This window comes from Podarcis tiliguerta, assembly GCF_965153285.1.
Source record: "Podarcis tiliguerta genome assembly, chromosome: 5".
In the NCBI taxonomy this organism is placed as follows: domain Eukaryota; kingdom Metazoa; phylum Chordata; class Lepidosauria; order Squamata; family Lacertidae; genus Podarcis; species Podarcis tiliguerta.
The window spans coordinates 87,134,169-87,157,404 of NC_139538.1; the positions used below are offsets into that span (position 1 = coordinate 87,134,169).

Consider the following 23,236-nt stretch of genomic DNA (forward strand, 5'->3'; position numbering starts at 1 on the left):
GCATGTTTTGATACGGAGAGCTGCTCTGGAAGATGGTTCCCCCACCCCAACAGAGTGGTGCTTCTTTCCACTACAATCCAAATTCCGGCACACCTGGTGCATAGTTTTCGCAACCAGTTCTAGGTCCAAAGGAGAGGGATGCTCTGGTGTTACTTAGAATGGCCTCTGCCTGCTGGACCTTGACAGTAAACAGGTTTGGCAAAGACTTGTTGTCCTCCAGATATCATTCCATCAGCACCAACCAGCATAACCAAGGGTCAGGGATGATGGGAGTTGTAGTCCAACAACTTCTGAAAGGCACCACATTGACTACCGTTGGCACAGACAACCCAAGCTCCCTACCTAATGGACCCAAGTTAGCTTCAGCTTGGGTTGTTTGCCTAGATTTTTTTGGTGGGGACAGTAGCCAGGTCTCAGATACCGGAGCTTGAGTTAGTGTAACATGGCAGCCTTTTGCTGAGGTCTGGAGAGGCAAGGAGCTGGGATGAGAGGGGCCAGGTTTTACATCCTCTGCATGGCTGAGGGAAACCAGGTCCCTTAAAATTGCACCTAGAAGCAGTAACGAGAAGTAATGAATTGTTTAATGAAAGCTGAATGGTTCGTTCACCTCAGAAAAGGCATCTTTGCTGCATGATGGACTGTTTTGCTCTTTGCTTCTGGAAATAGTCTCTTCCATCCCAACAGTTTCCCATGGAACATAACCAGCCATACAGGCCTGAGAACCACAGTGAGGGGGAAAATGGAAAGGAGACACTCTTCCACACCATAATTTCTTTGCACCAAAGGAGAAAAAAGACGTACACTACTTACTGGGAAAAGAGCTGGAATTTGGAATACATTTTTTTATTATGGAAATTACAAGTGCTAACATAATTTGCAAAGACATATAGCAGTTCTCAAAAAAATATATAATTATTTAAAAAAAGCACTGCATGAAATATTGTTATAAAGCTGCCTTTCGGAAGATAAAAGTCTTTTTCACATTATTTGGGAAGGTTTGTGGGCATCTGTGTGCAAATATCACACACACGCGGGGAAGTCAGTATAAATTGCATCCAAACCACCCTGAAAAAACAATAAATATCATTAAGCCGCTTCCACAAGCAGCTGCTTCCAATCCAGCCGCAATGCAGCTGCTCTGGGTGGAAAAGGTAATTGTAAGTAGTAGACATTTCTGTATATACCACCTTAAGAGGCATAGTGACAATTGGATTCCATGTGATAGAAGTGCCTTTGTAGTGTTTCTTAAGCCATATTGGCAGGCCCTAAATAGATGCTGCTGGTTAAGGGGAACTGTTTTGTTCTGCTGCCTTTACATCCCCTGGGGTTTAAGTTCTCCATGGTGGTATTTCTACATGTCACCATTTAAGAAGATCTTGGCAGCTGAGAAGCCATAATGAAGAGAGTAGGTACATTCGCTTCTCTGACCTACAGGTTATCAGCTCCAAATGCCCTCCTGAGGCTTTCCACACACCCCAAGGGGTAAAAAAGTGGGGTAACTATTTGTTTTGAACCGTCTGGAGAGAAGGACATAACCCCCAACTTTTCTCCGGTGAAAATAGAGACTTCCCCTCTTACATTTCTCTGATGAAAATAGGGGCATTCTGAGGAAAACCAGGACATTCAGGGATTAAATCAGAAACTGGGTCAGTTTCTGTAAAATGGGGACAGTCCCTGGAAAATAGGGACACTTGGAGGGTCCAGGAACACCTTCAGAGGGTGCTACTTGGAGTAAAAAAGATAAATGTTCCGCTTCTCACAGTCCAACATCTCAGGGTTCTTAATAACAAAACCTACAGGGAGCTGGCCTTTTGCTTTACTCAATGACTACAGAATTTTTCCTGTCATTCAACAGCTTCCCTGAAGAAGAGAAAGACTGGTTTTGACAAACGCTAATGGCCAAAGATGGGTTCCTTGTGTCAAAGTACATCTCTCTCTTTCAGTGTTCTGCTTCCAAATATATCAATGGGGGGTACCTAGACCAGGTATGATGAATCTTTGGCCCTCCAAGGTGTTGCTGAAGAGCAACTCCCATCCGTCCCAGCCAGCATGGCCAACAATCAGGATTATGGGATTTGTAGTCCAGCAACACATGGAGGGGCAAAGGTTCACCATCCCGGGTCCATTCCTGCAGATTCTGAGGTGTCTTTTGAATTCATTTCTCCCCTGATAAATGCATTATCAGCAACAGCAAGAAAGGCAAAATAGTGCAGATAATAACTGGCACAGGCTCCACCTGGACTCGTTATCCATCACTTTCTTATGTTTTAAACATTCATTCATCTTTTTTAAAAAAACGTTTGGACTACAGAGGCACATTTTGCAGAAACATATTTTGTCATTTTGCAGTTCCTTAAATACCATGCATTGCTGCCATCTACTTCTAGCTAAAGCCCAGTGTAAAAAATTCTCCTGTGATTTCCTCCCCACATTTATGGGAACCTAATCGTTTCAATGCTACTTTCCATTTCCCCGTGTAGTGTTTTTGTTTTCTTTCCCTCTGAATTTCATTTTCATCCATAATTAGCTGCAGTGTGGGAAAGCTTGTCATTTTACTCCTTCTCTCACTTACAGGACAGGCATGTGAGCTAGGGCCTCCATAAGTCACCATAACAGGAGGAGCCCATTCGCGCACTGTTTTGCCCCATGGAGGGCATTTCAGAGACATCCCTGAAGTCTCTGTGCCCTGGCAGCGTCAGCTGAACAACTGTGCTCTGTGTTGACAGATGGGCTTGAGTGTCAAATGAGGGATTTGACACAGTAAAATTCAGCTTTCAACCTCTGTCTTAAACTGGGTCGTGCTCAGATCAATGCAACTACGTGAATGTGCTAAGCAAGATTCTTTAAACCAATCTGTCAGGAGAAAAGTCACAGGCAGATAAAAGAGCAGGTTGGAGGATCGGGAACCTTGTACGCTTGCAGGGGCTAACTGGAAACTTTTGTGCTCATCATCTCTCCCTTTGGCAGTGCATAAATGCCAGCCGAACCCCCTCATCCGTACAGATTCCCATGTGCAAGAAAGCTTCTAGCATCCCTCAATGCCCCAGTTTCACAAGCAACATCGTTCATGTGGCTTCACCTTTGGCACTTTACTCCAAGTAATGGAGAAGCAGGATAGCTAACAGACTCCGGGACTAGCCGGAGCTTCTCTTTGGCATCACACATTCAATGAGAAAGGGATACGCGAGGTCAATCCCAACACTTTTTGGCATATCAGGTAAGTCTCTGGTGCAAATTCAGTTCACAGTGAATCATGCTTTGGAGCGATTCACTAAAAGACTGCAGCTGAGCCCATGTTGGACTGGGCTCAGAAACCAATGCACCCAAGAGATTTCAGACTTTCAGGCGCACCAGCATTCTGTGATCCCAACAAATTATCCAGATAATTTTGACACCTGATTGCACATTCATCAGCACATACACACCCCAAGCAGTCTCTAATCTATATGCATAAGCACCCTCGAAAAGATATCCCCTCACAGTGCACATCACTCTGTATGTTCTCTGATATTTAATACATTCTTTTTACCACTTTAATTGACAGGGGGGAGTGGCCTGCTATTCTGAGCACGTGTGAGCCAAAAGCACACAGAAATTTAAACTGCGGCAACTTCTGCAATTGCAGGTTCACCAAAAGTGACACAAACACATCAGTTGCCACACGTGAAATCAACTTGTGGCTCGCGCATTACGAAGCCATTTTCCCCTGCGGAAGAAAGATCCAAAAGTCCTATATGTGCTAGTTCAACATTTCTGAAAGAGGAAATTCCTGGGTAAGGTCACGATGCCTATCACTCTTTCAAAACCATCCTTTTTAGACCCTCGTTCATTGGGCCCACGGGAATAGAAATTGTTCACCTGCACATACATGGAATGCATCAATCACTTTTTGTGCAAACCATGGTGGCCACAGGCTGTCTCATCTTCCACCATAGGTCTGCAGAAAAAGAAGAGTGTTCTCTACAAATGTCAGTGGGACAGACAGACACACACACACACCCTCATTCCTTTCCATACAAATGAACCACAGTAGATTGTTAACCTGCATGGAAACATCTGGTAAGTGCCAGGGTTCTGCACAGCAGAAAGGAATCGCCATATACGAAGCAACGTTTTTAATCTGCTGCTGGCGTCAGTGCTACTACGTGATAAACCAAACTTCGCGGAGAGTTCCTGCTACAATCGGCTAGTATTGGCAAAAGGCAAAGGCATTCTGTGCGAACAAGAGGCTCTGGGAAGTGCATGAAGCGCCGCTTTGTGCTGCGTGATAAAAAGAGATGCCCTCATCGCTCCCTAATAGCGGGACCTCTGCTTTCTGGCTTCTACAGTGAGGCATCCTGTGGACAGCTACAATGCTGGCCTCTTACATCTTGAATCTCCTGTTGATAAAGAACAGAGTGAGAGTCTGTTAAGGGAAGGGTCTGAGGGAAGATGGTAGGCCTGCAAGGAAGCAACTGCCAGCTGATCAGGACGCACACGGCAGCGTATGAGGCCTGCCGAGGACGTGGGCACGCAGCTGCTATTTACAAAACTTGAAGAAAAAGCCTTTTATGGGGAGACTGCTGTTCTCCAGTTCCAGCGTTAGCTGTGCTCATCTGAAGTCACATAATGAAGGGAACAGTAAAACCAGGACCTTTTTTCAGCCGGAACTCACTGGAACTCAGTTCCGGCACCTCTCAGGTGGGCGCCGTTGCCATTACAGTGGTACCTCGGGTTACATACGCTTCTGGGTACAGACTCCGCTAACCCAGAAATAGTGCTTCAGGTTAAGAACTTTTCTTCAGGATGAGAACAGAAATCGTGCTCCGGTGGCGCGGCAGCAGCAGGAGGCCCCATTAGCTAAAGTGGTGCTTCAGGTTAAGAACAGTTTCAGGTAAGTATGGACCTCCGGAACGAATTAAGTACTTAACCCGAGGTACCACTGTATAAGAGAACACGGTGAGTTCTAGCACCTCTTTTTCTGGAAGAACAGCACTGAGTAGAAGGCATACAAAACACACCGCCAAAGGTATTTCTGTGAGGAGGGCAGCATCAGTCCATCGTGTTCTGGAGAGTGTGATTCATCTCGGCACTGTAAGTGGGCCTGCACGGCAGAAAGCAAAGTGGACACTTCAGGATAGAGCTGGATATGTTACTGAATTAGGAGTGAGATGCTTCTTAACCTTTATCCCATAAACTAGCGACGTTCCCGTTGTACTGTTGAGGCAGGAGATATATGGGTGTTTCTGGCCACGGCACCATCTCTTTCTCTTATCTGCATCTCTAGAAGTCTGGTTTTAAGACGCCCCCCCACTCTGAGCATCTTCTAAGGCCAGAATTGGATTTGTGGCCCGGTCCACACCAGGAGCAGGTCAACAGTTGTGCGCAAGGTCTGTGAGGGGGTGTGCAGAAGGGGGCAGCTGCCCATGGGCTTGGGTTGAAGAATGAGCTTAGAAAGGGCCCCAAAAGCTGGAGAAAAAAACCAAATGAGCAAAAAACACTACCACTAAGCAGGTTCTCGAAGAAGGCACACCCCTGCCTCTCGCCTCCATCGGTGCAGTAAGGAATGGCTAGGGAGGTACACCTTTGTGACTTACCTGGTTCTTTATGCATGTCTTTCTCTGGAGAAAAAAATCATTCTGAGCAGCAAAACAAGCATCCTTTTGAAGCAAGCTGACCACAAACCCTTTCTAGGCAGCCTCTTCTTTATTATATGGGTGCAGAACCAGGCAAACTTTAGGAAGCTGGTGTAATTTACACCTGGGCAAATTATGCTTGGTGTGCCTTGTGGCGGTTCAAAACTCAGCTATTGCTGGCTGAGCTGCCCTGAGTTTGGCAGAGGGAAAACTAAGATATAATTTGTCAACCCATCTTGCCAGTACTGTGGTACCTTGGTTCTTGAAATTAATCTGTTCCGGGAGTCTGTTCGACTTCCGAAATGGTTCGAAAACCAAGGCGCGGCTTCTGATTGGCTGCAGGAGCTTCCTGCACCCAATCAGAAGCCGCGTAGAACATTTGGCTTCCGAAAAATGTCCGCAAACCGGAACACTAATTTCTGAGTTTGCAGTGTTCAGGAGTCAATTTGTTTGGGAGCTAAGCCATTTTACTACCAAAGTACCACTGTCTAACTTTCACAGCCTTACTCGACCACATAACTGAGCTGAAAAAAGGGGTCTCCTCCTGTCTTGTCCTGTCACCACCACACTCCCACAAACTGCCACCTTTGGGGGACTTACCGCCATCTTGGCTGAGCCCGATCTGAGCCAAGATGGAAGACTTATGGCAGCTATCTCTGGATGAGCTGAGCTGAGACCCACCTATTCCAAACTCTGGTCAACCTGCCAGATCTTGGGTGTTAATTGGTCTCTAAAAAGACTGACGTGGGTTTTTCCCTGGTGCAATCCACGCTGACAACAGTGCTGTTCCTCCGAAGATACTCTGCACTGTTGCTTCTTATTTAACCAGTTTTGTAAACAGCGATGAACAAGAGAGGTACCTTCTTAGGTGAAACCCTTGCTCATTTTTTCTGCCTTACTTTGAACCCAGGAATATGCATTCTCAGGACCAAGTCAAACTGATGAGGGTAGAAGTATCTTGACCGTTTGGGGGAGTTTTGTTTTTTACTTCAGTGCATCCACATGGTCTATGAATTTAGGGGCAGGAGGGAGAAAACCACGTAGGGAATATTATTTTGATGGAGAAAGCATCGCATGGGGAAAAGGGTTAAGAATCCCTCTCCCCCCGGCTGCCCCTCTCCATCCTCTGGAAAAGCTGGAAGGCTGTTCATGTCTACCCCATGTCACGTCAAGTTTGGTGGTGGTCCTCAGAATCTGGTTCACGGATCAACTCAGGCAAAACTGAGGCACTTCAGGGCAGCACCTGAAACTAAAGTCCCTCATGACAGATGTCGCTTCAAAGACTCCCTCAAACCCACACCTTTTCTGCGAAACTTCTGGCCTCAACCCAAACAAAGCAATCTCTGGTTACCTGGGGCTCTCTTCCTTACCTTCACCATCTCTCTAATTCTTGAAATTTAGAAGATAGGCTTAGTAGAGTGAAAGGCCATTGTTGGGTTTGGGGTTAAAGCAGCATGTACATTAATAGTGTAGTAGTAGTGGTGGTGGTATATTATTATTATTATTATTATTATTATTATTATTATTATTTCCATAAAAGGTATCCACAGGTTAGTAAGTTTTAAGTGAGGACCTGATTCCTTATACAGTCGTACCTTGGAAGTAGAACGGAATCCGTTCCAGAAGTCTGTTCCACTTCCAAAACGTTCGAAAACCAAAGCGCAGCTTCTGATTGGCTGCAGGAAGTTCCTGCAGCCAATTGGAAGCAAGAGAAGCCCCGTCGGACGTTCGGCTTCCAAAAGAACGTTTGAAAACCGGAAGAGTCACTTCCGGGTTTCGATTGTTCCAGAGCCAAAACGTTCCGAGAACTAGGCTGTTCGACTTCCAAGGTATAATGAATTGCAGGACTGGCATGGAACATAAGAGCAGAAAAATTGCACACAGCAGCCGACCAGAAGCCAACCCCCTGGGTTTTACGTGAAATTTGCCAGGATGATTTTTACATGAATGAAATAAGAAAATGTTACCCACTCTGCACCTTAGTAAGGTAAAGGTAAAGGTACCCCTGCCCGTACGGGCCAGTCTTGACAGACTCTAGGGTTGTGCGCTCATCTCACTCTAGAGGCCGGGAGCCAGCGCTGTCCGCAGACACTTCTGGGTCACGTGGCCAGCGTGACAAGCTGCATCTGGCGAGCCAGCGCAGCACACGGAACGCCGTTTACCTTCCCGCTGGTAAGCGGTCCCTATTTATCTACTTGCACCCAGAGGTGCTTTCGAACTGCTAGGTTGGCAGGCGCTGGGACCGAACGACGGGAGCGCACCCCGTCGCGGGGATTCGAACCGCAGACCATGCGATTGGCAAGTCCTAGGCGCTGAGGTTTTACCCACAGCGCCACCCGCGTCCCCCTACCCTGCACCTTAGGGATCTTAAATCAGTGGTGTGCGGTGACATTTTTTGTAGGGGGGCGGTTAGGGCCAGAGGCGCCAGCTTGTGAGGATGTTGAGGGGGGGGGCTGACATTGAGACATCCCATCCCATGAGTGAGCATCGTGTCTCCCTCCCTAAGCAGGGCAGAAGCTACCCAGGCTTTGGGAAGGAGGTGTCAGGCCTTTGATAGGATGCTGGAGCCTTGCTGCCTCCTTCCCAAAGCCGGGTGGGGTTTGGGAAGGTGTTGGGAAGGCAGGAACATTTAGGCAACTAGCCTAGTCCCCCTCGTCCACTGACCGCACGCCACTGTCTTAAATGGCAACAACAACAACAAAATAAAACTGCCAAGACAGGCAAGTTAAGACAATTTCCATACGGGAAAGAGATCCTGGGCGGAACAATTCCTTGGTTTGCATAGCATACTTAATTTTGTCCTACGTTGTAAATTTAAGTACAGTGGAACCTTGGTTCTCAAACGTAATCCATTCCAGAAGTCCATTCGACTCCCAGAACCATTTGAAAACCAAGGCATGGCTTCCCTTTGGCTGCAGGAGCTTCCAGCACTCAAGCGGAAGCCACGTTGGATGTTCGGCTTCCGAAAAACGTTCAAAAACCAGAACACTTACTTCCAGGTTTTGGGCGTTCGGGAGACGATTTGTTCGTCAACTAAGCCCTTTGAGAACCAAGGTTCCACTGTACTAGTGAGGAGAACCATGACACAACCGAGAGATTTGCATGACTCTGCATTTATTTTATTTTTTTATTGTTTTGGACATTGTCATTGCTGCCGTTCATCCTTAGTAGCGCTTGGGAGAGTAGTAAGAAAAAGGTAAGCAGTTAGTGAGCAACAAAAGTTATTTCCTGGCAAGATGCTTTCACTTCACATTGTAACCACATGTTCACCACACATTCAACAAGCAATCTCTGCCTAAGAGATTTTCGGATGGTCTCTCCCGCACACATTCAGACACATACGGACGTGAAATTTAAGCAACTTACAACAGCCCGTCTAAAAAAAGTATTTTATTTCAGAAAAATAAATTTCCAAATACAACTGGGCTTTTGTAATATAAAAAATAGCCGCTTTTATTGCTAGAGTGTGTGTATATAATATATATATATTTATATATATATATAGTATGATATGCAATACAATGTTAGTACATGTGAAAAATAGAAACTATTGATAAACCACATTAATATAACTGTAGATATTCATTTAACACTCCTTGATGGGCAAGGCAGCCTTTAAGCTGCCCATAGGCTGCAATTCAGAGATTATAAACTGACTGACAGATAACAAGTGTGCTCTGAAATAAGCTTCTTTGGAATGCAAAGGAAATTCAGTACTGTGCAGATGGGCAAAATGGGTGTTCAAAACAGGAGCTCAAAAGGGCACAATCCTCCAGGGACATCTTTTGTGCAAGCCCTTTTGAAACTGAGCTTCTGCAAGGGCTCCTGGTGGATTGCACTAAACCTTTCCAACAGGCCACATTCACACGAGATAATTTCTCCGGAGCCTGTCTTGTCCACAGGTATGACCTGGGCCCAAACATTATTGGTAAAAATGAAAATCTTTCAGGTGTCCCTTAAATCAGAAATCAACTGGTCACAGGAGCAGTTGAGGGCGGAATCCCAGGAAAGCTCAGTAAAAGCTTCCATGCTTAATCCAGGGGCAAGCTGGACTATGCAAAGGATTCGAGAAAGCTTGTCTGAGGTTGACAGCACTGCAGCCACGATCTCAAACTCTTAGTTGATTGGCTGAAGGCTGCAGTCACAATTTATCAAGGGCCAAGAATATAATCCTGATCCATAACCGATAGATCACATTTGCAGTATGCATTCTAATTCAAAGAGAGCATTCTCATTGTTGATAGTGGTCTGCGGGGACTCAGTGGCTCAATCATCCCTGCATTATCCGGACCCAATCCCAGAGAAGAGAGGAGACGAAAAGAGAAGCAATGTAAATAAACCTCAAGCAGAGCACTATGAGCTTGTGAGTATGGTTTAATGAAAAGCTGTGATGTTACAATAAAGGTGAGAGCGGGAAAAGATCTGGCTTGCCCTGAACCTAGTGGCTACCTCAAACATTCCCCCTAGATTTACCTCACTTAGAATATTTGTCAAACGCCAAAGGAGCCCCTTTAATTCCCTTTTGCCTATAGGGTTTGGTCTGCAGTGTCAACAAAGAAGTTCAGATCTGTTGCAAATGTACCAAATGCCACAACACGAGCTGCCACCCAAGCCCAACATGGCACCCCCTCTCTGCAACACATGGCTCATGGATCAGTTTAGGAGTAGTGCTTATCTAATGTGCAATCAATCGTCAGCATTCGGATACCACAGGCTGGGTCAATCAACGCGTTCAGACCGGGGAGCGAAGTGAAGGAATTAATGTTGATTGTCAGAATGGCCTGAGGGACGCGGAACAAACGTGGCCTCGTTGGGACCCAATCAGCAAGCATCTCTCTGGCCCCAAATACCGAAATCGCTTAAAACGCCCCAAATGAGAGCAAGGCCTGTTTTCAATGAAAACTCGATCCATCTTGGTTAGACCTAGCCATCAGCACGTTTTTTGGTTTTGCTTTTTTTGTTTTGTTTTACCCAGGGTGCGTTTAGGTTTAAGTCCTTTCTCGGCTTACTTGTGTAGGTATTTCTCCAGGTACTCTTGAATCCACCTTAACTTGGGATCGACGCAGATCTGTTTGCTGCTGTTTTTCAGTCTTGCGCTGTTTAAAAAAAAAGGAGGGGCGGAGAGGGAGGAATTTCAGAATAAGTAAGAGAATGAAAACCCTGAGCAAGAGAAGGCACTGTTGAATTTTGTTCGGTTCAACTCCGGGACAAGATGCAAAGTATTATCCTTTTTACATTACGCAGTAGGCAGCTAGTGAAAGAAAATTTCAGTGGTGGTGAAATCAGCCAGTACAATGACAAAAAAAGTGCCACACTGAATATTTCTACAGAAAACCTTTAAGCATTTTCAAAGACCACAAGGAAAAGGCCCTCTGCTGTGCTGATACTAGTTAGGCCTAGAAGAGAGCTAGAAATCTAAACCGTTCCATCTTTAATTGGGATGGTTTCCTTTCAGAAAGCTGCAGAATCATATTGATTTCCATAGGCTTGATTCCAGTATAACTGCTTGTTTTGAAGCAATCTCAATTCTTACATTGTCCGATTGGCGGTTTTTCACTTTTTCAGAGGAAATAAGAGCCGACTTTTATTTCCCAGTAAAAATTTTCTTCACAAAGTCCTTCAAATAAATGGCAATTTTCTTAAAGAGTTGCTACTAAGGGACCAGAGAATCATTCTGGGAACAAGAGGAACATGTCCATGATCCAGCTAATATTCCCTCTTGCAAAGCCTTGTAATATTTTATATAAATACTTTTGTGATTTGATTTGCATTTAGAGCAATTGATGTTTGTCATCATTGTACATTTTTATGCAAAATTTGAATTTCAGGTTCATACACATGGTTAAATACTGATCACCACACCAATTGCTGTACACGATGGAAACATCAACCATAATTCAAATATTTGTATGCTTTTAACACGTTTTGTAAAATAAAATTACTCCTTCTTTCAAGAAATGTGTAGCTTTTCTTCTCTTAATAGGAGACTAAAGTCTTTTTAAATATTAAGTATGGAATATCTTATTCATAGATATTTTCAGTAAACGTGAAAGGACTGATTAACAGCTGGTTTGACAGCAGCATAAATTTTGGAGTGGACAGCACATATATGTTTTGTTTTGTGAGTACCAGATCCTCATTCCGGGGACAGAACTGCTTTTTGATCAATCCACACATAACTCTGGGACGCCTCTTTCAATTCACACCTACCCTGACTCTTTGAAGGCCTGAAGTTTCATCGTTACGTCTTTCAAATGAAGGGATCCCAAGGAGTTATGTATGTATATATATATATAAAGACACCCTTTGAAACACTGGATTGTGTTTACTTGCACAGTGATTTGAGATGGAGCATTTTAAAAACGGTTATATGTAAAACTTTTAAAAATGAAAATATGCCCCAAATTCCCCATCCAACTGTGCGAAGCACGACGCCATAAAGAAGGTCCTATTGTTTTGATTTTCATGAACAAACGGTGCCAGATAGAAGGAAATCTGTACTTGATAAATAAACAGGCGTCAGAATCCATCGCCAGGCTCCTTGTGCTGCCCAGACCACCAACCCACAATGCAATTAGCTGGCTGAAGTAAAACCAATAAATAGTTTCCTTTCATTGGAGATGAGAAACTTCTGTTATGACAAGCTTAATTGGGTGTGTCCCCTTAAGCTGAGGGAAATGGTAGATACACCAAGATAAATAGTGCCGGCAACCTGGTGTGAACCAACCACGACTCTAATGCAACAACTATATCTCTCCCGATGGAGGTAATCTCTTAGGCCAGGCTCCCTCAACCTCTGCCCTCCAGATGTTTTTGGCCTACAACTCCCATGATCCCTAGCTAATAGGACCAGTGGTCAGGGATGATGGGAATTGTAGTCTCAAAAACATCTGGAGGGCTGAGGTTGAGGAAGCCTGTCTTAAGCTGACCAGAGCTGTTTTTGGTGTCAAAGTCATGCATGGGTGTAGCTCATATCATCCCTGACCACATTGACCAAGCTGGCTGGGATTGATGGAAACTGGGAGTCCAACATGATCTTGAGGGCACCAGATTGACTACCCCTGGTCTGCCTCATCAGTTGTATCCAGCTGCTGAATTAGGGGAAATTTGTAACTTGACAGGAGTGGCTGTAACACTCTGGTTCCAAATAGGTTTACCGAAGGAGATGTTAGTCTACCACGTCCTACCAGGCAACCAGGACCAACCCTCTCTCAAAGAGACCTTATTATCTCCCAGAGGATGGGCAAGAATCACACGCAAGAGGCTGGGCAAATCTCTCCAAGCATCTTGTCTACGCCCTCAGGCTGCCAAAACTGAAACATCCAAGAGACCTGGACCAGTCAGTGCTTTGGGCACACCTGTACTGGCAAGGATGGAGTGGGTGGAAGCAGAACTTCATCTCTCCCGATGGGTTTAACAGAAGCAGGTTCCAAAATACCTGGAAGAGCTCTGCCAGACAACTTTGAAGATGCAATGGTAGCAAAAAGTGTTACTTTCTTGTTACCATCACCCCAACAGAGTACACTTGAGCTCATACCTATGTTCGGCTTGTCTCCAGGCACCTAGAAGTGTCTTTAACTGGGGGGGCGGGGCTCAAGGAAGTCCAGTATTTAGAAAAGGCCCCAGCTGTACTGAATATAATTGTAAAACAACCAGAAACTCTTCTCCCAAGGCCCAGCAAGTCAGGGGTTACAGCTCTGGAGCTACATTTCTTCCACTCCTCTATCAAACAACCTTGAATGCAATGGGAGGTTTGTTTCATTGTCTTACCTGTCCTCCCTCCAGCTCTTCCCTCCCGCTGTCATTGTTAAACTTAAAGGGGGGCAGGCAGGCAGTCTTTCCAGGCGTCATGCAAAACATTTGAGATGCTTCTTCACTCTTTTCATCTGCTTAAGGCATGGCCAAACTTGGCCCTCCAGCTGCTTTGGGACTACAATTCCCATCATCCCTGATCAGTGGCCCTGTTAGCTAGGGATGATGGGAGTTGTAGTCCCAAAACAACCGGAGGGCCAAGTTCGGCCATGCCTGGCTTAAGGGGACACACCCAAAATCTAAAAAGAACCACCTTCTTCTACAAGGCTGACAGTTTCTGTTTAAAACTAGCAAAATCCAACCCATGTTTGGTGCCTTGGAGTGTAACAGCTTACTAGCCCATCTCCGACACTGGATAAATTCATCGTTATTGTTTGAATAAAATTTAGGCATCCCTGCGTTTGCAGGTAATAAATATGCTTAGCAGATAATACATTGGACGCAATGTACTACCTTTTTAAAAAAATTAAATCAAATTTAATACAGCTTCCGCCAAAAATCCCCCACATAGCATTAAGATTATAACATCATTTTACATAATCTGATGGCGTTAACGGTCTACATAGGCTTTCCACAGACATGTTTGCAAAACTGGTGGGATAAATTTGTTAACTGCTTCCCTTACGTATGAAAAGAAAGGGGGACCAGGTTCCATCAAAGGTGTTTCGCTTTTTAACACTTTTCCCTGCCCCTTCTGGCGATTTTAAGTGATGAGTGCAGTCCTTAAGACCAAAAATAATGAACTTCTATAGGTTGGTGCATGGGACGCAGGTGGCGCTGTGGGTAAAACCTCAGCGCCTAGAACTTGCCGATCGTATGGTCAGCGGTTTGAATCCCCGCGGCGGGGTGCGCTCCCGTTGCTCGGTCCCAGCGCCTGCCAACCTAGCAGTTCGAAAGCACCCCCGGGTGCAAGTAGATAAATAGGGACCGCTTACTAGCGGGAAGGTAAACGGCATTTCCGTGTGCTGCTCTGGTGCTGGGTCGTCGGAGCAGCTTCGTCACACTGGCCACATGACCCGGAAGTGTCTGGGGACAGCGCTGGCTCCCAGCCTCTAGAGTGAGATGAGCGCACAACCCTAGAGTCTGTGAAGACTAGCCCGTACGGGCAGGCGCACCTTTACCTTTATAGTTTGGTGCATTGCCTGAAGTGGCCACAGGGAGGCAGGCAAACAGGCTATGCCCTGTATCAGAACTTCTCAGCCTGCGTAGATCTCATTTTAGTTAAAAGAAAAATAGGCAAATGATTGTTCTTTTTTAAAAAAGGGGAGGGCATATTGAAGTTCTTCCAGATCCCCTCTGCTTCTGTCTCTGCTCACCCCTTCCCAGCTGCCATTCAAGTTTCCTCTTAATTTCCACTTAAGCACAAAGAGCTTCTTAGACCTAAGCCCACTCTCTGCGGCTGGGCTAGACAAAGAAGCAAAGAGTCATGTTTCACTGAGAATGTTTCTCAAATTGGACTTTTTATCATGCAAAACAAGCAATACAATTGGTTTAACATGTTTTCCCTGCTTAAAGTGAGTGGCATGTGCCCAAGGCCAAGATAAATATCTCAGGGAGAGGAATGCAACTACCGGTAAATAAATTTATTTATTTTCAGCATTTCCATCTAGCCACAACTGCAGTACAATATACCAGCTGTGGGGAACCTTTGACTTTCCCTGTCCATTAGCCATGTTGCCGGGAGTTGTAGTTCAGCAACACCTAGCGGGACTAAGGTTCCCACACCTGCATTATACCAAACAGTTTTTCATCCAGTACCAAATTATCTTTCGCATCTGAAAAATCGCAGGATAGGCATATTCTCCCTGCCACATATTAACCCAATTATGAATTAATTAAAGGTAAAGGTACCCCTGCCCGTACGGGCCAGTCTTGACAGACTCTAGGGTTGTGCGCTCATCTCACTCTAGAGGCCGGGAGCCAGCGCTGTCCGCAGACACTTCCAGGTCACGTGGCCAGCGTGACAAGCTGCATCTGGCGAGCCAGCGCAGCACACGGAAACGCCGTTTACCTTCCCGCTATAAAGCGGTACCTATTTATCTACTTGCACCCGGGAGTGCTTTTGAACTGCTAGGTTGGCAGGCGCTGGGACCGAACAACGGGAGCGCACCCCACCGCAGGGATTCGAACCGCCGACCTTTCGATCGGCAAGTCCTAGGCGCTGAGGTTTTACCCACAGCGCCACCCGCGTCCCAATGAATTAATTAACTAGGCTAATAACAACAAAAAAACCCTATTGTCGGTTCTAACCCTTACAAAATATTTTGAGAAGGCAAAGCAAGTCTACGTTTGCACACAAATTTAACAATACAGTGGTACCTCGGTTTTTGAACGTTATCCGTTCCGGAAGACCGTTCGAGTCCCGAAACGTTCGAAAACCAAGGCGCAAAGGGCAGTCGGCAAATTTAATAGAGAAAATTGAGAAAAATAACATATGCACTCAGCGGAAACCGTTCGACTTCCGAGGTGTGTTCGAAAACGGAAGCATTTACTCCCAGGTTTACGGCGTCCGAAGACCGAAACGTTTGTCAACGGAGACGTTCGAAAACCAAGGTACCACTGTACTTGGAAATTGTTTCTATAAGTACCCTATTAGATTAAGGTCCGGTTAACTACAATAACGATTCCCCCACCCCTCTTTTTGTAATGTACACAACATATTTTTATGTTGTCATTGTTGTTCTGTTTTGTTTTCTAAGGTAAAGGTAAAGGGGCCCCTGACCATTAGGTCCAGTCGTGACCGACTCTGGGGTTGCGGCGCTCATCTCACTTTATTGGCCGAGGGAGCCTGCGTACAGCTTCCGGATCATGTGGCCAGCATGACTAAGCCGCTTCTGGCGAACCAGAGCAGCACAGGGAAACGCCGTTTACCTTCCCGCTGGAGCGGTACCTATTTATCTACTTGCACTTTGATGTGCTTTCGAACTGCTAGGTTGGCAGGAGCAGGGACCGAGCAACGGGAGCTCACCCCGACGTGGGGATTCGAACCGCTGACCTTCTGATCGGCAAGTCCTAGGCTCTGTGGTTTAACCCACAGCGACACCCACTTCCCGTTTTGTTTTCTACATTGGTAGTATTTCTTGTTTCCCATTCTTTTCTGTGTTTTGTCTTACTCTGTGCATTTGCGATTTTGTACTTTTTATGTCAATAAAGAATATATTTTTTAAAAAAAAGTTTACAAGAGAGAGAAAAGAAGGCATTTGTCCTGTGCTAGCAGCACTTGTTCCAGAGGCAACAGCGTGCAATAGGGGAAAAAAGGGGTACAAACTTACATGATCTGCAGAGAACAGCCGGGGACAGTCAAGATCTTGAGGTGCTTCACATGGGATTTGGCTACATTGCTCTCAAAGTATCTGCATGGGCAGCGGTAAGTCAGGCTGATGGGCTTCCCTGGAGGGTGGCATAAAGAAAAGGATTTAGATGGCCTGGGCTGACACCAAGACCACCTCGCAGTGCCGATTCCAAGATTTAAGGGCAGGAGAGGAGGGAAGACTTCTTCCTAGCATTTTTAGCACTTTTGCCAAGCTGCAGGGGTCCCAGCCTCTTCAGTTCTCATTTCAGCTTTTAATCCCGGTGTTTGTGGGTTTTAGGAGGCGAAATGGGGCGCGAAACTGGAACCTCAGAAATGGAGAAGCGCTTTTCTTTCTTTTCTTTTTTTAAAAAAGGAGCCAGCTAATTGTCCCAAGTGGCTGGGGGCAATTAAGCAAGATAAAGGCTGCAAATGAAAAGCCCTTGGCCCCTGCAATGTTATTCCTGCCAAAGGATTTGACCTGAGGCCAGATGCAAAGGCAGACAGGAGAAGAAAGGAGGCCCTCAGCTCTGCAAAGGCAAACAACCCCCCCCCCAAATAACCCCAGGGATTGCAAGCAGAGAGAGGGAGAAGGGAGCCGAGCCCTTTGGGCTACCCAAGGACTGGCCCAGATGTGGCTCTTCCAAGTCCAGTTGCTTTTGCAACTGCGGAATAATCCTATGGTAATTATGGGGCGCCAGGTCTCACAGTAAAGCGTAATTCAGGTAGTTGATGGCCACTCTTCTAGCCAGATGCAAATCCAAAAGTGTGGGGAGAAAAGAGATGATAATTTCTGCTGATCCTCCCCACTGAATTTGCTCCAAAAGACCCTCCAGAGCTGCGAGGGGGCAGGAGAAGGAGCCCATGAAAACCACCTCTCCCATTTTTAGCAATACAGTGGTACCTCTGGTTACGTACTTAATTCGTTCCGGAGGTCCGTTCTTAACCTGAAACTGTTCTTAACCTGAAGCACCACTTTAGCTAATGGGGACTCCCGCTGCCGCTGCACCGCCAGAGCACAATTTCTGTTCTCATCCTGAAGCAAAGTTCTTAACCCGAGGCATTATTTCTGGGTTAGCGGAGTCTGTAACCTGAAGCGTATGTAACCCGAGTTACCACTGTACATATTCAACACAATGATTCCTGAATGTGCGTTTGCGTTCTTTTTATTTATTTCAAAAAAATTATGCACTGCTTGATCATTAAAAAAAAAAAAAATCCTCAAATTGGTTCTTGTTCATTCAGATGAACACACTCCACAGCACAGGTTTCTTGCAAGTAATTTTCAAAACACAGAAAACTCAACTCTTGGGTATGATAAGACTATCAGACAGCTGACAGAATCTTCACATAAAGCAATAATCAGCATCTGTGGAAATGCTATTTAAATCCCTTAAGAACAAAACAAAATCCCAGCAAATTCACCCTTGTTTGCCGCTTCTCAAGGTGTATGTTACCTTCTCCCTCTATAGCCCTAAGGTGACAGGTGCTCAAAAAACAGGCTAATGCTGTAAAAAAAAAGTCTGTATTTTATTACTTCCACTTTCCTACAGTCAGGTATTTCCACCTCCCCGATGAGTGATCATGCAGTCCCTTTCAAAAGTAACTGCAATTGCAAGCTCTCATTTAGGAACTGAATTCTTTACATTTAGAATCCATGTGCCTCTTTTTCCCACGAATAAGTGGTCATTCTGCCCATTTATGATTATTATTTTCCTAGTTCCCCCAAGACAAAAAAACTGTTGATTTATTATTGTGTCTGGGAAAATGTTCAGCTAGTGGGTCTGCCAGTCAATTATTTATTTATTCTGCATCTGTGTTCACCCACCTACTTCTTAGAAACTGGTGTGTGTGTGTGTGTGTGTGTGTGTTTTAACAATCTGCAATTTACATATAACAATTTACAAATTCTACGTATCACATGCCAATGGTTGCCTGTTGTAAAGTCCCTTGGGTTAGACCTTTTCCTGCCCAGGACAGGATTATAAAACTCCTAACAATTCTTGCAGGGAAAACTCTGCCCTCAGGGGGGCAAAAAGGGTGATTTTTCCAGGTTAAGACCTACAACCTATCTGATTTACAACAGTAAATTTACGACAGTAAATCAGGTTGTACTGGCAGATTTCTGAATGATTTGCAGGCCGGCAAGGCTTCAGATTCCCAATTCTTAAAGGTTCGAAAGTGACTCCACTGTACCAGTGAAGTGTTGAGATAACCAGAAGCAGTTTTGTTTTTTTTGTATGGAAGGAAGTATTCAGTGTTGTGTACATGAATGACAAGTCCCTGAGCTCAGAAGTCTTAAAATTCTATTTCTTTTGCACCAAAAGGATGTTGGGTTAGAAACAAAGCCTCAGATTTGCCCATCTCCATTTCACAGTATGTATTACTGTGTACAAACGGGTTTTTAATGTCCCCAGTCCTTTAGTAAATAAATAACTGTCTGTCCCTGCAGACTGGTATATCTCTCCATAAACTCCACCGCTGGTTAATCCTCTTCTCAGTTAACAGTAGAGAGGAAAACAAGGGAGGAACTCATCCTGTGTATGTATTTGTCCCTTTCTGCATGCCCAATAGCTTGGTGTTGGGGGATTTTGACCAGAGACAAAGCTCTGGTCGCAGAAAGCATGAGACCCTCTTTTCCCGGTCCTAGATCCCAAGTCCAAATTAGAACGCCACATACCCTCCTGCATCTGCTGTTAGCAAAAAAACATCAGGGGATCCATTCACAAATGTTCTGCATCAGTGGCACGTAACTTAGCGCACAATGTGAGAGTTTGGGGAGGGCAAGTATAGAGGGCTACTCCATCATGTGATTCTGAAGCTGCACAGACCAATGAAAGACAGCTAGATGAGATATCTTCCATAAAGAGAAGGTTGAAAGTATACCAAAACGCAGTACAAAGGAAAATGAAATAAAGAGAGATGATGAAGCTGCAAAGAGGTAGAGGGAAGTCAGTTAATCGTAGCATGGAAATGCACAAGTTTAGAAGAGTAAATAGATGATGTACGTAAACGAAGAAGAAAAAATGGGGTATATCTGTAATTTTTAAAATGCAATGAAAATCAATTTTAAAAAATGAAGTTGCACAGACCAAACAAACGTCTATAGTTGACTCTCTAGTGAGGCTTTCACCTGAGGATGCAGAAAAAATGGGGAGCTAATCTGGCTGGCCCTGCCCGAAACACCCCTGCCCCGCAATTGCGGGCACAGACTTTGGCACTTAGCTGCAGGTTTGAAGGAGTATATCCTTTGCACATGCTTAGCTGAATCTTGCCTGTGTTTGAGATCCAGGATGCCAGGGGGATTCTAACCATCTTCAGCTTAATTGCAGGAACTCCCCCCCCCCCCCCAGGTGTCCTTTAAATTGCATGGCTGCAAATTTCTAAGCTGGTTTTTTTAGTACAGTGGTACTTCTGGTTAAGTATTTAATTCGTTCCGCAGGTCCGTTCTTAACCTGAAACTGTTCTTAACCTGAAGCACCACTTTAACTAATGGGGCCTCCCGCTGCCGCCGCACTGCCACTGCACGATTTCTGTTTTCATCCTGAAGCAAAGTTCTTAACCCGAGGTACTATTTCTGGGTTAGCGGAGTCTGCAATCTGAAGCGTCTGTAACCTGAAGCATATGTAACCCGAGGTACCACTGTATTGCCTTTTTGCATTGTTGTAAGCCACCCCCGGGGAAGAAATCCCACAAGGGTAATCCTGAACTGGGCTTAAAAGCCTTGGGTCCGCGATCTCGGTTTGTCCCCCTAACTTTTCCAACTGAGGATATTGTGGCTTCAGGTGACAAAGGATGAGGGACTCAGTCAGGGCTCTGCACCTCCTGCCCAGCTCTGCCTTTACTGACTCTTCTAGAATCCTAGAATTGCAGAGTTGGAAGGGGCCCAAGGGTCATCCAGTCCACCCCCCCCCCAATGCAGCTTGGCTGAAAGCAAAGCAAGGAGACTCTCCAGCTGACTGTTCCTTGCAGTAGGGGTTCCCTCCTTCCCCAAGAGCTGGCCAGGTATGCAAGAACAAAGGCAAAGAAAGAAGGCAAAAGCAGCTATTGCCTGTGTTTTTCCAGAGCTGCAAAGGATGGCTCTCAAGCCTTAGCTTGTATGGAGAGAAGGAGTATCTCCAAAAGGAAATCATGGCAAGCTCCTCAGCCCCTGGGTAGCAGCAGGTGAGGGCACCAAGAAGCTGCAAGAAGCTACTGAATATAAATCAACCCCTAAAATGTGGATATTTCTCAAACCAAAAGAGCAGCGGGAACAGTCAAGCAGAGCAAGAGATTAGGCTCATTCGGAGCAGAAACCAGGATGCTCAAGAGATGCTGATGCAGCCATCACCTGGGTGAATTTCGTTGATTCAAAGGATTTTGAGCACCTAGTTTACCCTTCACGGAGCTACAATTCCCAGAAGCCCTTAACGGTGCCCAGAATTATTTGAGGGGGAGAAATGAGCTTGCATTGAGCTCAGAAGCTTGTAAGCAGCCTCAGATTGCAGGAGGGAGCGTGGAAGGAATTTATAGCATAAGCTGCAAACGGGCTGCAACCCCCGACATGGGTGCAAGTGTCCAAATTTGGCATCACTGCCTGGACTGGGCTGCGGGTCTCGTAGGCGACTGTGCAGCCCGGGAGGAGAGAGCAGCTCCGGGTGGAGAGAGATGCAAGGGTCGTGCGGCCGCCTACCCCGTCGGTTCCCCGGCTTTGCTGGATGAAGGCGCAGGTGCGCAGGGCTCGGCCTTTCCACCTCCCGGAGAAAAAGGGCCTCCTCTTTGCGCGGAAGGGAAGGGAAGGGGGCTTCGCGCAGCAGCCCCGCCGTCGAGGTGCCTGATCCCAGGCAACCGGTCCTCTGGCGGTGGCGTCCAAGTCCAGAGAGGGGCTACCAGGGTGCGGGAGAAAACGGGGACGCGGAGAAAAGAAAACCCAACTCTCTCTCCGCTTGAGCCTTCTTCGCGCAGAAGAAAGAGAAGCGCCCGAGGGCAAAGATTCAGCCCTTCGACGGCGGGGGAAAGCGGCGCTCGGCGCTCCCTCTACGCTGGAGAGAAGGCGAGTGAGGAACAAGGCTGACCCTACAAGTCCCTGCATCCTCTTTGGGAACCACGCCGTAGTCTTTTGAGAGGTTTTACTCGGGAACAAGTGGGTTGGGGAGAGTCGTGCATATCAACTTTCCCGCGGGACCCCCCCCCCCCTCTCCGTTTCCTTCGCATTCCTTATTCTGGACTGACAAGCCGTCTGCAGCATCTAATGGCGAAACTTCGACAGTCCCGTCGCGTTTGCTACTTTCGAGGGGAAAGGGGCGCAAAAACGGGTTCAGCCCGCCGCCCATCGGACTTCGCTCTGCCTTCGGCTACAAAACGGGGCGGGGGGTATAGAAAAAGCCCTCATTTGACGGCAGAGCAACGGACGGGTAAATCAATGGGCAAACCCCAGGCCTTACTGAACGTTGAGATCCATCGCAAAATGGATCACCCCGCTCGCTGCTCTGGAACAGGAATCCGCCACCGACACCCTCCCTGCCTCCCGCTTCTCTCCGCTAGCCAAGAGTGCCCTTCTCCGGTGCCCCCCGACGGAGCAGCCCCAGAGACACCTGCGAGGAGCCCCGACAGCCCTGGGCTGGGGATCCAGCCGCCTCCGCTTCTCTCTCCCGCTTTTGTCTGCCGTGCGCCCTTGGCCGGGACTGGCCTCCCCGCGACGGCGCTGGAGTTCAAGCGGAGGGCGCGCGCTCCCGTCGGCCCCCGACGGGGCGGAGGGCGGCTTGCCGTCCAGCACTTACCGTCGGCGGCGCGGAGGGTCCCGAGGAACAGCAGCAAGGCGAGGAAGGCGGCTTTGCTGTCCATGGCGGCGGCTGGTCTGGACTCGGAGCCGAGTCGTCAGAGGAGCTGCAGCTGTTTGCCGTCGCTGCGGATTTGCGCGGCCGTCTGCCCGGGCCGTTCCTCCCTCCCGCCCATCTATAGGGGCTGGCGGGGCCGGGGAAGGGGAGGGGGCTCCTGGAGGAGTTGCGGGGGGAGGAGGAAAAGGGGCCGGTCGCTCGGGTGGACCGCCTGAAGCACGTTGTGATATCCGCCTGCCCTCCGAACAGGGCTGGAAAGGAGCCCAGAGACTTCCTCGCCCGCCCGCCGCCCCCCCCCCCGAGTCCGGAGACGCGGCACAGAGATCCCGAGGGGGCTGCGAGCCCCAGGGGCTCTTCGCCCACCAAGCATGCCCCCCCACCTCGAGAAACGGACTTCCGATGTTGCTTTTGCTGCTGCTGTCCAGCGCCCTTCTCCCCCCCTCCACCGCCATGCCTTTTTGTTGTTGTTTAGTCGTTTAGTCGTGTCCGACTATTCGTGACCCCCTGGACCGGAGCACGCCAGGCACTCCTGTCTTCCACTGCCTCCCACAGTTTAGTCAAACTCATGCTAAACTCATGCAGTTTAGTCAAACTTCGAGAACACTGTCCAACCATCTCGTCCTCTGCCGTCCCCTTCTCCTTGTGCCCTCCATCTTTCCCAGCATCAGGGTCTTTTCCAGGGAGTCTTCTCTTCTCATCAGGTG

At 47.0% G+C, this 23,236-nt stretch overlaps 1 protein-coding gene across 4 annotated transcripts; it reads right to left on the reverse strand.

Moving 5' to 3' along the window:
* Positions 1-827: 827 nt before the first annotated feature.
* CXCL12 (C-X-C motif chemokine ligand 12) lies at positions 828-22,910 on the reverse strand. Of its 4 annotated transcripts, none has more exons than XR_014511203.1 (5): positions 22,476-22,675; positions 16,700-16,817; positions 10,625-10,711; positions 1,977-4,379; positions 828-1,930 (listed from the first exon to the last, which is right to left on the reverse strand). XR_014511203.1 is itself a non-coding variant. In XM_083440668.1 (4 exons), exons 1-4 carry the CDS (start codon positions 22,537-22,539, stop codon positions 4,364-4,366), a joined length of 285 nt encoding a protein of 94 aa, XP_083296794.1. In that variant the 5' UTR covers positions 22,540-22,910; the 3' UTR covers positions 828-4,363. The 4 variants fall into 4 exon arrangements, 2 of the variants coding, with proteins under 2 accessions (XP_083296794.1, XP_083296795.1); XR_014511204.1 differs by having other exon boundaries at positions 828-1,936; XM_083440668.1 differs by having other exon boundaries at positions 828-4,379; positions 22,476-22,910.
* Positions 22,911-23,236: the final 326 nt, after the last annotated feature.